At 40.2% G+C, this 13049-nt stretch overlaps 1 protein-coding gene across 1 annotated transcript; it reads left to right on the top strand.

Annotated features, from left to right (window-relative positions):
- The first annotated feature begins 2150 nt into the window (after positions 1 to 2150).
- Positions 2151 to 12611, top strand: clu (clusterin). Its single transcript, XM_020639926.3, has 10 exons — positions 2151 to 2296; positions 6191 to 6351; positions 7136 to 7284; positions 7630 to 7800; positions 8018 to 8188; positions 8384 to 8585; positions 9202 to 9342; positions 9484 to 9704; positions 10817 to 11007; positions 12001 to 12611. Exons 2-10 carry the CDS (start codon positions 6237 to 6239, stop codon positions 12011 to 12013), a joined length of 1374 nt encoding a protein of 457 aa, XP_020495582.2. The 5' UTR covers positions 2151 to 2296; positions 6191 to 6236; the 3' UTR covers positions 12014 to 12611.
- The last annotated feature ends 438 nt before the right edge of the window (positions 12612 to 13049 follow it).

Here is a 13049-nt window from a genome sequence, read left to right as displayed (position 1 = left end):
TGAATGAAGATGAGCTTAAGCTGCAAGCAACAGCGAAACAGACTACAGGCAGACTTTAAAGACACCTTTTCTAAAATGTTGTAATCGTTAAGTGTTATTTGACTTTGTGTACTGGATACATGTCAGAATTTAAATAAATGTGGATTAATGTGATGAAGCAGAAACGTGTGTTGTCTAGCATAATGCTATATAAGGCATTATGGGAATATGTAGATTCTTGTAATGCATGACATAAATAGCTGTAGTTCTTTAGTGTTTAGCTAGATTAAAGGGTTAGTGTGTTTAGTGTTACAGCTGGAAGACAAATAGTATCTGTGTTTGCATAAAGTTGAAGCGGAGATATTTATGAAGTGTTTTTTGGTTACATAAGAGCAGCTTGGATGACAGATGGACTGCTCAGCTGCATGCCACTAAAGAGAAAAGTGTTTAAAGAAGTATTATATGAATACAGCGCAAACATCTGCCGGTGATCCATTAAACAGCAGACCATAACTCTGCAGAGAGATGAGCTGACACAGAGCTCAAGAATCTGTGTGCGTTTGTTTTACTGGAACATCCATCCCCTAAATTCACACATCTCCACTTGTTGTTTGATAGTAGTTAAAGATTAGTTTTCTTTAACATACGCCTTAAACATACTTATATTTATAGAGAGGTGCTTGGTTATGTTTACTGACCTTCGTTGTGCCCCTTCTTTTGCTGATTTAAATTCCCAAAAGCCTCTGCAGACTTATGGAACGTTTCAGGGCTTGTTTGGGCAGGTTGGTTTTTAGAGTCTGATTCATCTCTGACATCGGAGCTGTTTGTGTTCTGGGCATTGCATTTCTGTCGATGAAAACAGTTTTTTTCATCTAATATATTTCAGGAGAAAAGGCAAACAGTTTAAGTCTCAGACAATGCTTTCTATTCAGAATGAGTCCAAGGGTTTAAAAATGATTTATTTTATCTGCAAAGTTACAATCAAACCTTTAATTCACAACTACCACGTATGGAGAGGTTGTATTGAGTAAGGAATCATTAATAAGATACTAAGATTGCAGCAATTAATGATTTAATTAATGTATATTTTTAAAAGGCATTCAAAATATGTAGATTGAATTGGTATCTTTTCTTACTAAACCATGTGGGTGCAAAACTGCATGGTTACATTTAGTAAAGCTGCAAAACACCTCTGCACACAGAAATATGCCCACTAGTCTGTAAAAGTGTTTACTAGAATATCATAAAATATAGTTTTTAAGGCTTGCATAGGCCTACTATCAATTCACATAACCTTCTGGGTTGTTTGTTTGATAGATGATGTCGGTAATGAGAGTTTTTGTTCACTATGATTTTGTTATCTGTCATGGAGCTGAAGGCCTACATTTAAATCTGTTAAAAAAATAAATGTTGAGTCACGCTTAGGATGAATAAAATGTTTGTCTTCCTGTTCAGCAGATCTGAGGGCTGCTGCCAATATATTACAGAACTTCTGGAAAAGTCCTCAGGCTCAGAAGTGTCAAGACAGCTGGAGTTAAAGGCCACAAGGACAGGAAAATTAACTTGGATTTCAAAATAAAGCAAAGTTTTCTCAGTTAAGCGTGTGGGGGTAAAAATCACAAATTATTGAATAATATACAGAATTGATGTGTTTCTGTTAGACATTTTGGAAAGATCTACATTATTATGCCATCATATGATAGGCTTTTGTGAAATTGTCTTCAAATCTGCTGAGTTTTCTGGCACTTTAAGCAGAAAATTGTGTTTTTACACTTTAAAAAAAACGTTTTTATACATTAAACAAACACGAATAAAATGTGTTATGTAATTTTTAAAAATTTGGGCGTTGTTTGTTGATAGTTTTTTTTTTTAACTGCAGGACAAAGATAGCTAACCAGCTGGTTTCCATGTTGTTTTTTGCTGAACTAGTTTAACCTTGAGCTCCACGACTGTAACATTTGCTAACCTCTTTCCTGACTTTAATATTTTAACTTGACAGACTTTAATGACACTCTATTTTTTTTATTTTTTTTTTATACTCAACAATAAACGTTTGTTTTTTCTCCCTTGAAGCAGTTTAGGAACAAAGCCTTTATGAAAGATTAAGCAAGGTCTTTATTTTGAAGGGTAAAGCAGGAAGCTGACTCGTGTTTTCGGTGTTTTGACAGCAGCAGCAGCAGCAGCAGCAGCGGGCTGCAGCATGCCCGGTCAGTGAATCACATGTCTGCACCGTCCCCGTTATCCGCTGCTATAAATACAAGCAGCAGAGAGACCCGAGCAGCTTCAGACGGTCTGGAGTCTCAGGAAACAAACAGAGGTGAGTCAGAGATGTTTTTATCTTTTATTATGACGAGAGTTTGCAGCTCAGAGATGCTCCCAGAAAACTGTCTCTAATGCAACCTGATGTCTGTTGTTGTTAAGATAAATTAGAAAATAAAAGTGCAAAACAGTAGCTGTATATTTTTTTTTTTTCATGAATTGTCAGATTATAAATATTTGTCGAGTTTCTATTATAAAATAATGTTACCTTGAGTTGTTTTTCCTCATGCTAAAGTGCTGACTGTGGTTTGTATTGCCTACTCATGGGTGTGACCTCCATTTCTGGATGAAAACAACTGGATTAGGGAGGATGACATCATATTGGGATGAATTACTTTAATGCACTGTAAACACACCCAGCAGTAATAATAAGCTGGACGGCTTGTGTTGTCAAAAGTGTTTTTTGACAAAAGGCGCTCAAGCTATTATTATTATTATGAATTTAAACTTGTTTATTAACTGTATGCATAAATAAGTAATGAAGAAAGTATAGCCTGCATGCAGGATGGAATATAATGGGGGGGAAAGAGAGCATTTAAACATCATTCACATATTGTAATAATCCTCCAGATTTGCATACGCTGCTGAAAAGCTGGAACTGACCTTAATATTTTCACAAAATATGACAAGTGAATCCTATGAGTGCAAAAATCCCCAAACACTCAGAACGAGGCCATATGTACCGGTGGCCCATTTATTTCAAATGTAGCTCTGATGATCCAGATTGGATTGTTCTTTCTTATTTTAGATCTGGGAAACACGTTTTTCTGCAGGTTCAGGCTTCACACGAGGAGGAGCAGCAGCAACTTCCCTCGCAGTTATTAGCTCATCTAAAAATAATACCAAAAAGGATACTGATGAAGAAACGCATGGATGAGACTTTACTGAGCCCTTAATAGAAACCTCACATGCTACAGCAGTACAGCTGTTAGTTGAGAAAACAGAATTTAGGATAAAGTAAAGTGAACTGAAATGATATAAAAGGATAAAAGTATATTAAAAAAAATGATATGAAAGTGGTGAAAACTTGTGCAAAGAATTCAAATCAAGCAATCAGCATTCAATCAGCAGTGAGTATTCACTATTATGTGACACTGTAAAGTATATTTAAGGTTTAAGTCACGATAATAAGAATAACATTTCCTACTGGTACATATTAAAATATAGCTTCAACTTGTGTTTATTGCCATTGTTGATGAATTGTGTCTGATTTACATGAAACACTAAGAAAGCTGGAAATTATTCACATTTGGAACCTCTATGAAAGCTGGAGCCTTTACACATTTAGTTTAAATAAAAGGATTATTAATGAACAACAAGCTTCTTACTGTATTTGATACGATCATATTGTGTCACATAACGACGGTAGGAAATATAGACTGGCATGAATTGGAAGAGAATAATACTTTAATATAATGTACAAAATACAAAAAATTGAACTTCAGACACATAATACTTGTTCTATTTATGTAGAAATATTTCACAGTGATGTATCTGTTTCAGCTGAACTGCTTGTTTTGGATGTGGACTCAATAAAAAAAACACCAAACAGAGCATCTGGTGCCGATGTGATCCCCCTCAGAAACCATGTTCTGTAAAATGTACAGATGTTTTTCTTGTATTTCACTTCATAAAGATAAAAATCTAACTTAAGTGGACGGACGTGGAGGCGACATCTGGATGGGAGGACGGGCGGTCAGATTGCATTCTTTAAGTTGTGTAACCAGGATCCCTGCAGATTCAGTTCTGCAAATAACATAGTAAATTATTCCTCCTCTGTCGCCTTCTTTTCCCTTGGTTTGTTTAACTTACTCAGTATTCCTCTCTCTCTCTCTGGCCTTGTCTGTGTTTTCTCTGCTTTTTTTCATCATTATTTCCTCTCTCTGCAGGTCAATGTTTAAAACTCCTTCTGCTTTTTCCCCCCATTAAAAAAAGCTTTTTGGTCCCTGTTGACAAACCTTCCAGGAAGTTGCATGCTGTAATTAAGTAAATGCTTCGTTGCAAACTGAGTAATGACCTTGTTTTGTAAGCGTCTGCAATTTGCTGCAGTGTAGGTGTTTAACTGGTGAGCTCATACAGAGACGAGAAAGTGGGACAGACATTTTTCTTTTCTTCCCCCAGGTGGGCGTCTACAGTCCTGCTGGTTCTCTCAGAGAGACGGTGACATTTTGTTCTGAAGAGAAGATTAAAGAGACATCCAGAGAGTTTCTTTAACATTCTTTATACTGACGAGTTGCTACTAGCTTTGTCACAAGACGGGAAGAAAACACAACGAGCATTTTTGCAGATAGATGGACCAATAATCAGTAAAAACAACAAAATATAGATTTAGAGGTGGCTGATAGGTTAGGTAAGTTCTAGTATCCAATAAATTAAGGTTCCTGTTTAAACCATAGATTGTATAAAAAAACATGGACGTAGTCCCGGTGACATCAATCATTGGTGTCGGATGAGGTGTTTTGAGGCCCATTGGTGGTGGTCGCCATATTGAAAATGCTGTCTCCATGTAACGTTCAATCGGTCTAGAAAATGGCAAGAAGGTGGGTCTTAAGCCTCTCCTGGCAAAGAGCTACAACGCACCCACCTGTCAGTCAACCTCGACTCATGCAAATGTATTCAAATCTACGCAAAACTCTTAGCCTTCATAAATCAAAAAGATTTCTATCTGACTGTAAATAATTCCTGCTGTAAAAATTGGCATTTGAAGATGGGCTCGATTGGGGATTTCTTGGCTTTTGGAGCCAGCCTCAAGTGGACAGTCGAGGGACTGCAGTTTTTTTTTGCAAGCTGTCCCCACCCCAAGACTCCACCTCAACCAGGCTGCTTGGAAATCTATTTTCAGTGGGAGGGGAACCATGGCCCATCTGCCCGAGCAAATATAACACAAGCTTGCAGTTTCATCTGTTTCCCAGGCTACATTTGCAAGGTGTTTGTCTTCAAACATGGCCTTCAACCTTAGTGTTGGCCCAAGCTTTAAAGCCAGGCTGCTGTATTAGATCTCACTAACACTGTATTACCTACAGCCAGGTTACGAAATCCAGAATGGGGGAGGCAGCAGATCCATGCCTGTGGTTTGGGAGTTTTAAGAGTCACACACTGAATGTCTGCAATTGATGTTGATATGCTTTCTTATCAGGTCTGCATTCCTGTATGCCATGATAAGGGTTGTATTTTCATTTTTTTCCCAACTTGGCTTTTTATAGCTTGGAAAAGTGCTTTAAAAAAATAATAATTTCTTTGTTTTACAATTACAGTTTAGAGTACAGAAGGGAGGATTATCTGTGGCTGCAGAAATAATCAACAGTGAGAGAGATTTGCACGGCCTGGGAAAAGCTGCATGACTGTCCAGCCGTCTGCTGACTGTCTCTTTCTGTCTTTACTGTCTGCGTCAGTGTAAAGGAAGACAATCAAGGGCTACAATCACTCTCTGTAAAAGCTAACATTGTCATTGTGGGCAGCTGACCGGGCACACACCAGTAGGTTGTTAACAGAAAGAGGCTGTTTGTTCTCTTTCATTGAAAGGCACAGTTTGACCAAAGTCACATGAAAAATAAAGACGTGAGGTCAGCTTGAAGGGAAGGTCCATGCTGGTGTTTGGTGAACGACACGGCATAGGAAGGAAACGATGCATTCAGCAGGCATGAGTCTGAATTATTTATCAGTATTGATCCATGCAGTTATTTTTATGTAATGCTGTGTAAGGGTGGAGAACTGCTGCGCGAGCTTGGTCATTTTTTTTTACTGCGTAGCTCTCCGTCTGGTTTTTCAAAGGGCCTCTATTGCCCTCCAGTGGACAAAAAGCGGCACTACAACAACAGAACAGAACAGAAGGAGGGCAAAACTGAACCTTTTTAAAATGCTGGACTGATGTGTTTTTAATCTTCTTCTCCAGGATTTATCGTCATATTTGCCTGCTGGCCCCGTGGACCTCAGAGAGGATGTTAATGATGATGATGATGATGAGGAAGAAGGGGTCCAAGGGTCTCGCCTTGTTCGCTCTTCTTGTGGCCTCTGCCAACTGCGTCCTTCCTCCAACCAAGGACGATCTTAGCCGTAAGTTTCACTGAAGAACACTTTAAAGGGTCTCTTCACACATATAATAAAATAAACCATTTGATTTTGTATTCTTCACTTTGTTATTAGTTTATTAGATAACTGGACGAGACTATACAGTTACCACTACATCTTTTTTTTTTTGGGGGGGAGGTTTTTGCCTTTATTGGATAGGACAGATGAAGAGAGACAGGAAGGGTTGGGAGGAGAGAGTAGGGGAGGGGGCATGAAGCAAAGGTCTGAGGTCAGATTCCAACCCACAGACGCTGCAATGAGGATTACAGCCTCTGTACATGGGGCGCTCAACATAACATTTAAATATGTTATTTCTGTTACTTCATTCATGCTTCAATGAAAAGGACAAACACTGAATTCAGTGTTTCTGTATTTTTTTCTCATAAAAACCTTTTTTATTTGAATAAAATTAATAACCAAATAAAGAGTTTTTAAAAAATCCAAGTTATATTTGGGAATTGCCTAGCCTAGTGGTTAGTGAGCGCACCATGTGCAGAAGCTGTACTCTGTCAAGTGGGTGGCCCAGGTTTGAATCCGACCTGTTACTCCTTTCCTGCATGTCACTTCCCACTCTCTCTCTCTCTCTTCCTGATTTCTGACCCTTTCCACTGTCCCGTCTCTCAATAAAGGCATCAAAAAGACAAAAAGAAACCTTTAAAAAAAATTGTGCTGGGGAAAAAATATGACATGAGCGAAAAAGTGTAGGACTAAAGAACCTTTAAGAAGAAGTTACACCTGCAGAAAAGTTGTGATCAACGTGTTTTTGCAGAGATTTCCCTTCTGGCCGAGGAGTACCTGGGGAAACAGATCGAAAACGCTGTCAACGGAGTGAAGGAGATGAAGACTGTGATGCAGAAATCTTCAGAGGAGCACAAGAGGTTTTTGGATGCCCTGAAGAAGACCAAGGAGCAGAAAGAGGTCAAAACATGTCATCAAACTTTTCACACAGACTGAGACCGTTTTTAAAAATATATTAATTCATGGATTCAAATGTCTCTTCATAAATATGATTTTAGTTAAGATTTACTGGAACACATAATGGCTTGATTAGTGCCAATACATCTTCTCATCACATTGATGTTACAAGACAAGTTCTTCATCCACAAAACGAAAAGGGCAGCAGGATGTTATCAGGTAGAAACTCTGTGAATGTGACTGATTGAACAGCTGTAGAAAGAAGGTTCTTTAAATTCATTCAAAGCAGTCGTCAGACGAACAACATAAAAATATTTATCAATCCAGCAATGATGTCTGTCCCTGCAGGAGGCGATGCTCACAGCTCAGGAGATGGAGACCAAGCTGGAGCAGGAGGAGGAGGTGTGCAACGAGACCATGAAGGCTCTGTGGGAGGAGTGTAAGCCCTGTCTGAAGAACACCTGCGTCAAATATTACTCCAGATCATGCAGCAGCGGATCAGGACTGGTGGGACGTCAGGTTAGACCATCGCATTCATACACACATACACTCATCCTAGACAAAGTGCGGGGCTGATGTCAGGCTTTCGTGCCTTCGCTCTCTTATGAACTCACTCGAGGACGGCGATGGTGGTTGAGGGACGAGGCAGTCTGATGGTGGAAGCTCGGCGTCAGGGAGGTCGGGTGGCAGTAGTTTAAATGTTGAAGGTTTTGATTCATTCTCCTCCTGTCTGCAGCTGGAGGAGGTGCTGAACAGAACGTCTCCCTTCTCCATCTGGATCAACGGGGAGAAGATCGACGTCCTGGAGAGGGAGGGACAACGACAGAGCAAAGAGTTCAAGAACCTGGAGGACAAATACATAGAGATGGCTGATGGCGTGAACAACATATTTACAGACAGCATGAAGGTACAGTCAGAAACACTGGACACAAAGACTCTTATTGACTTAAATTACAGGACACAATTAAGAGTGATAAACAGCTAAAGGATCTGAAACACAGTCAACCATCTTTCAAACTGTGACACTTTTAGAATAAGGAATAGACTAAATCCTTAAAAGTGGGTCACAGGTATTATAGTTCAGTGTCTGTTTTGTTCTCAGGTTGCTGATCACGTGCACTACAGCCCTCCCGTGTTCTTCCTGGGACCGTTCACCCGCCACAGCAGAAGCATTCGCTCTCTGTTCCGCGATCCTTTCCACGGCTTCCAGGGTCTGTTCTCGCCCATGATGGGAATGGGCAAGAACTTCTTCAGCTCCATGGGCTCCATGATGGACTTCGACACAGACATGACTCCTAATGAGGGTACAGCACACTCTACTCCCATGAGCAGTGACGATGTCTTTAAATGAAACTAAAAAACTATCTGTTGTAGTTTAGCAGATCTCTTTCCTGCTCATTGATTTGAAAAAAAAAAAGATCCTAAAATAACAAACATTTACATTTTATTTTTTACATTAAGAAGAAGAAGACAAATTGACTTTAAAAATGATTTTAAAAAAGTCCTCAAAGTAACTAAATCAAGTTTTGAAAACTGCTTAAAAGATCAGCGCTCTGAGGTGAGATGTCGGACTAGTATGAGTTTCTTACTAAGACATGTGAAAGAATAAAAAGAGAGAAAACCGGCCTTAGCGAAATCTAATGTTGGGCTTAATTTGACTGCATCAAAATGTTGTCAAAGCACCGCCGTCATACCCAGGGCCCAGATAAAATGTGCACATGCTGAGTGAGAAAGCATGGCTCGATTACGTAGAATAGTTTTACTACTAATTGTGAGAAATTCAAACTTTGTGACATCAGGTGAGTGAACGTCCCTGAAGGATTTTCAGTCAGTTTTAAGACATGCAAGTCAACTTTGTTTAGGAGGTTGTTAACTGGAAGAAAAAAAAACATCAACCCCTGTGATTGTTTCTGGACACAGACGGCGATCTGAACGAAGACGTGGTCATCACCAAACCTTTTGGTAACGGACAGATGACCTGCAGAGAGATCCGCCGCAACTCAGCCGGCTGCATCAGGTTCAGAGACGAGTGTGAGAAATGCAAAGAGATCCAACATGTGGGTAAGTGTGCGGCATTATTCTAAGATCAGGAGGAGACATGAGTGAAACATCTGTCTCTTTAGCTGCCAAAATAAAACAAATAAAACATCTTTACATCATTGAAGCTCAGTCTAACCTCACACTCTCTCGTCCCCCCCGCAGACTGCTCCGGTAAGAGACCTCTGGAGGGGCCGCTGAAAGAGGAGCTGGAGGCGGCGCTGGCCATGACCGAGCGTTTCACTCAGCAGTACAATAACCTTCTGAAGAGGTTCGAGGAGCAGATGTTCAACACCTCCTCCATCGTGGATCTCCTCAACAGCCAGTTCGGCTGGGTGTCGTCTCTGGCAAACAACACCAAGGACGACATCTTCAAGATTCAGACGGTACGTCGACCCGCTCGCTGCTCTGCTGCGCTGTTTAACGACTTCACTGAGGCGCTGCATCCATTCTTTATCTGCACTTACTGGTGACGCTTTTTAGACTGGTACAGAACATGATGGAGACATAATCTTAAAGCTGCAGTATGCATCATGTTTTAATTTAAGTTTGGTTAAATACATTTTTATCATTGCATGTCACTAACATTATTACATTAAAATAGCTTCTGCCTTTGGTAGAAGCAACGAAAGAGAGTTTAGCAGCTCTTTTCAGCGAAAGCAATAATAACAGAAATGTTTCATTCATGTGTCTGATCTGTGTGTCACTTCTCTTCTTTGTACTTAGTTTTTAAAAAACGTTCTGAATCAAATATTCAATCAGGGATAGGTTGCATCTAACTAGCAACAGTAAAGTTTCAAACTAGCATCATTTGGCTTCTATGTGTGAAAAATATTGAAAACCTTAAATTAACAATCAAAAATTCCCCATGACAGTCTGGCTTCATGAGATAACAAGTCTTAGTTGTGAGATTGAAAGTCTAAATAATGGAACATGACGATCATTATGTCACGACCCGGCTCCCAAGACACGACGAAAACAAGGAAAATACACGATTCAACTGATTTGTACAAAAGTTTTATTACAAATAATTCAAAAAGCAAGGATGTGCAAAGAGGATGAGGTGTGTTTATCAGTAAATCAAAGTATCTGCTGATGGGTGAGTGGACAATGTGTCTGACAACAACACAGCAGCGACTCTTCACAGGCCAGAAGGCCGTCACAATAAAAGAGTTAAAAACGAGATAAGATGTAAAAATGTTGAAATTAAATATAGTAAAATAATCAAATTCAGAATTATAAGATTCAAAGTAATGCGAATAAAAAAAAAAGATAGTTCAAAATATTGAAATAGAAGGAAGAAGAATTTAATAACAGAAAGACAAAGTTTGAGAGCATAGAGAATCATAGTGATGATCTATATACTGAGGTATGTTAAAAAAGTCATAATGATAAAAAATAATCTTGACATTTCGAGATTAAATGTAGAAAACTGATGTGAAGTTGAAAATAAGATAAAAAGTCATAAAGAGATAACTTTAGCGTCTCTGTTCCTCAGGTGATCAGCAGGGACTCTGAGGAGAAGCCAGGTGAGACAGAGAAGCAGCCCGGAGAGACTCAGGTGTCCGTGCAGCTCTTCGACTCGCCACCCATGAACTTCAACGTGCCGGGCGACATCCCCTGGTCCGACCCCAAGTTCTCTGAGGTGGTAGCTCAGGAGGCTCTGGACCGCTACAAGGAAACCACCGTGTGAGTGTCGAGCAGATCATCACGCAGGAGATATATTATTAACAAAAGAGTAACATGAGAGGAGTCATACCATTCTCGTGTCTTTCAAGGAAGACTGTGCGACATTTTAGACATAAATCCAGCAGAAATCAAGTAAATCCTCTGTAAATGTCTCTCTGAGTCATGACTGTCCCGTCAGCTGTACTGTTGTCGGGACGTGTTTACATGGACGGGACGGCGCTGTGTATGAAGCTGTTTTAGTCATGGACTGGAGAAAAGAAGAATAACAAAGTCTTACTGCTCATTTGGATGTCACTTAAGGGTCACTTTGAGTCATTCTGTGTCAGTTTTTTATGGAAAATGTTTTACTAGGAGTTAACCAAAGTGTGCTAACATTAGCATGCTAACACAACAATGTGGGCGACAGGCAATAGCAACTGGACCAATCAACAATTTTGTCCGCCGTTTGTGTTTAATGGTGCGTTCTTATTCATAACTCCTCGGTGCGGATGCGAGTGACGAGGGGTTGGAGGTGTCCTGCTGGAGGAGAGCGGAGGCTTGGTGTCGGCAAACAGCAGTTTGTTTTGGTTTCATGCCGGTGCTCAAGGGCGACACCTACTGGAGTCACACATTCCTCCTGTAGCTACTTCTAAAAAAAAATGTCCACAGAGTTCACTACTCTCAGATCCTGAGGAAGACAGTTCTCCAACGTTTAGGTGCTGCAACCTTAACGGCACAGTCTCCTTTTGTTTTAATTCCACTCCTGACCTGCAGTCCTCAATATTAACTCTTTAGACTTTTACCTCTGAGACCGGGGAACTGGATCAGACACAAACACTCCCATAAAGGTACAGGATGTACTCTGGATCAAAAAGTTGCACATTCTTCCTTTAAAATTCTCGTCTTTAATTTGAGGGGAAAAAGCCGATAAATATATGAAGGGAAAATGAACATGTACTTACATTCTTAGGAGATAAATGACTAATGGACCGTGTTTTCTTTTTGTTTTCACAGTGTGGTCAAATAAAGTCCGACTTGCGCCCCCACAACCGAAGAGAATGTTCTGGAAACATCACCCAAATCCCACCTGGAAGACCTTCTTCTCTCCAAGTCCTGCTTTTGCAAACAACACGGTTTAACCTCAGATGTCGTGGTCACATTAGAGCTCTTAGTGCCGCTGTCCGAGAAGACTTTCACTAAATGTAGATAAAAGGCCTCCTCACGTGTAGACTGTAGAAGCTCTAACATCGAAACCTTGCAGGGCTTTCTTAAAACAAGTTCCAAAGCACTTACGAGTCACGCTTGACTTTTCCAATAAGAGCTAAAATGTATGTGTCTGTCTCTGAAATTCTTTATTCAGCCGTGCTTACAGATTTGAGATGGAAAAGATATTTCCTCAAGAGTCTGCTTCAGTGACTGTTAACGACCTGAGCTGCCCTTCTACAGATCTCTGATAGCTGCTATCGGAGTTGGTTGAAACGGTTGTTTGCTGGAGTTAAACGCACTGATTGGAAGTAGATTACAGTCGGGGAATAGGAAGTGGATTACGTTCACGATTGCTTTAAACCCCTCTGTACAGCAAAGAAGCAATACATAGAGATGAAATAAAAACCTGCTCAAACCCACTGAAGTGTCTTTTGTTCTTTTCAGTCAAACTTTTCTCATGAATCTGGACTTCCTTTGAAGGTGAACTGTATTGTAAGAGTGGTTAAAACCTTTGTGTAGTCTTGTAAACGGTAAATGGACTTAACTTGAATAGCTCTGTTCTCGTCTTCTGACTGCTCGAAGCACTTTTACACCTCAGGTCACACCTACACATTCACACCCATTGGCAGAATTAACTAATCTGTTCATACGCAATCACACACCGCTGACAAAGCAGCGGGAGAAATTCAAGGTTGAGTGTCTTGCCCAAGGACACATCATACATGTGGCTGCAGAAGCCGGGAATCGAACCCTCGACCTTCTGATTGAGAGGCTACCAACTGAGCCACAGCCACCCTGAAAACAAATAAAAAGACACAGAAAGACAGCATCTAGACAACAACACACAAACACATTCA

This window comes from Labrus bergylta, chromosome 15 (genome assembly GCF_963930695.1).
Source record: "Labrus bergylta chromosome 15, fLabBer1.1, whole genome shotgun sequence".
Taxonomy (NCBI): Eukaryota; Metazoa; Chordata; class Actinopteri; order Labriformes; family Labridae; genus Labrus; species Labrus bergylta.
Note: the sequence above shows the minus strand (reverse complement) of the source record. Positions and strands in the feature narration are given on the sequence as shown.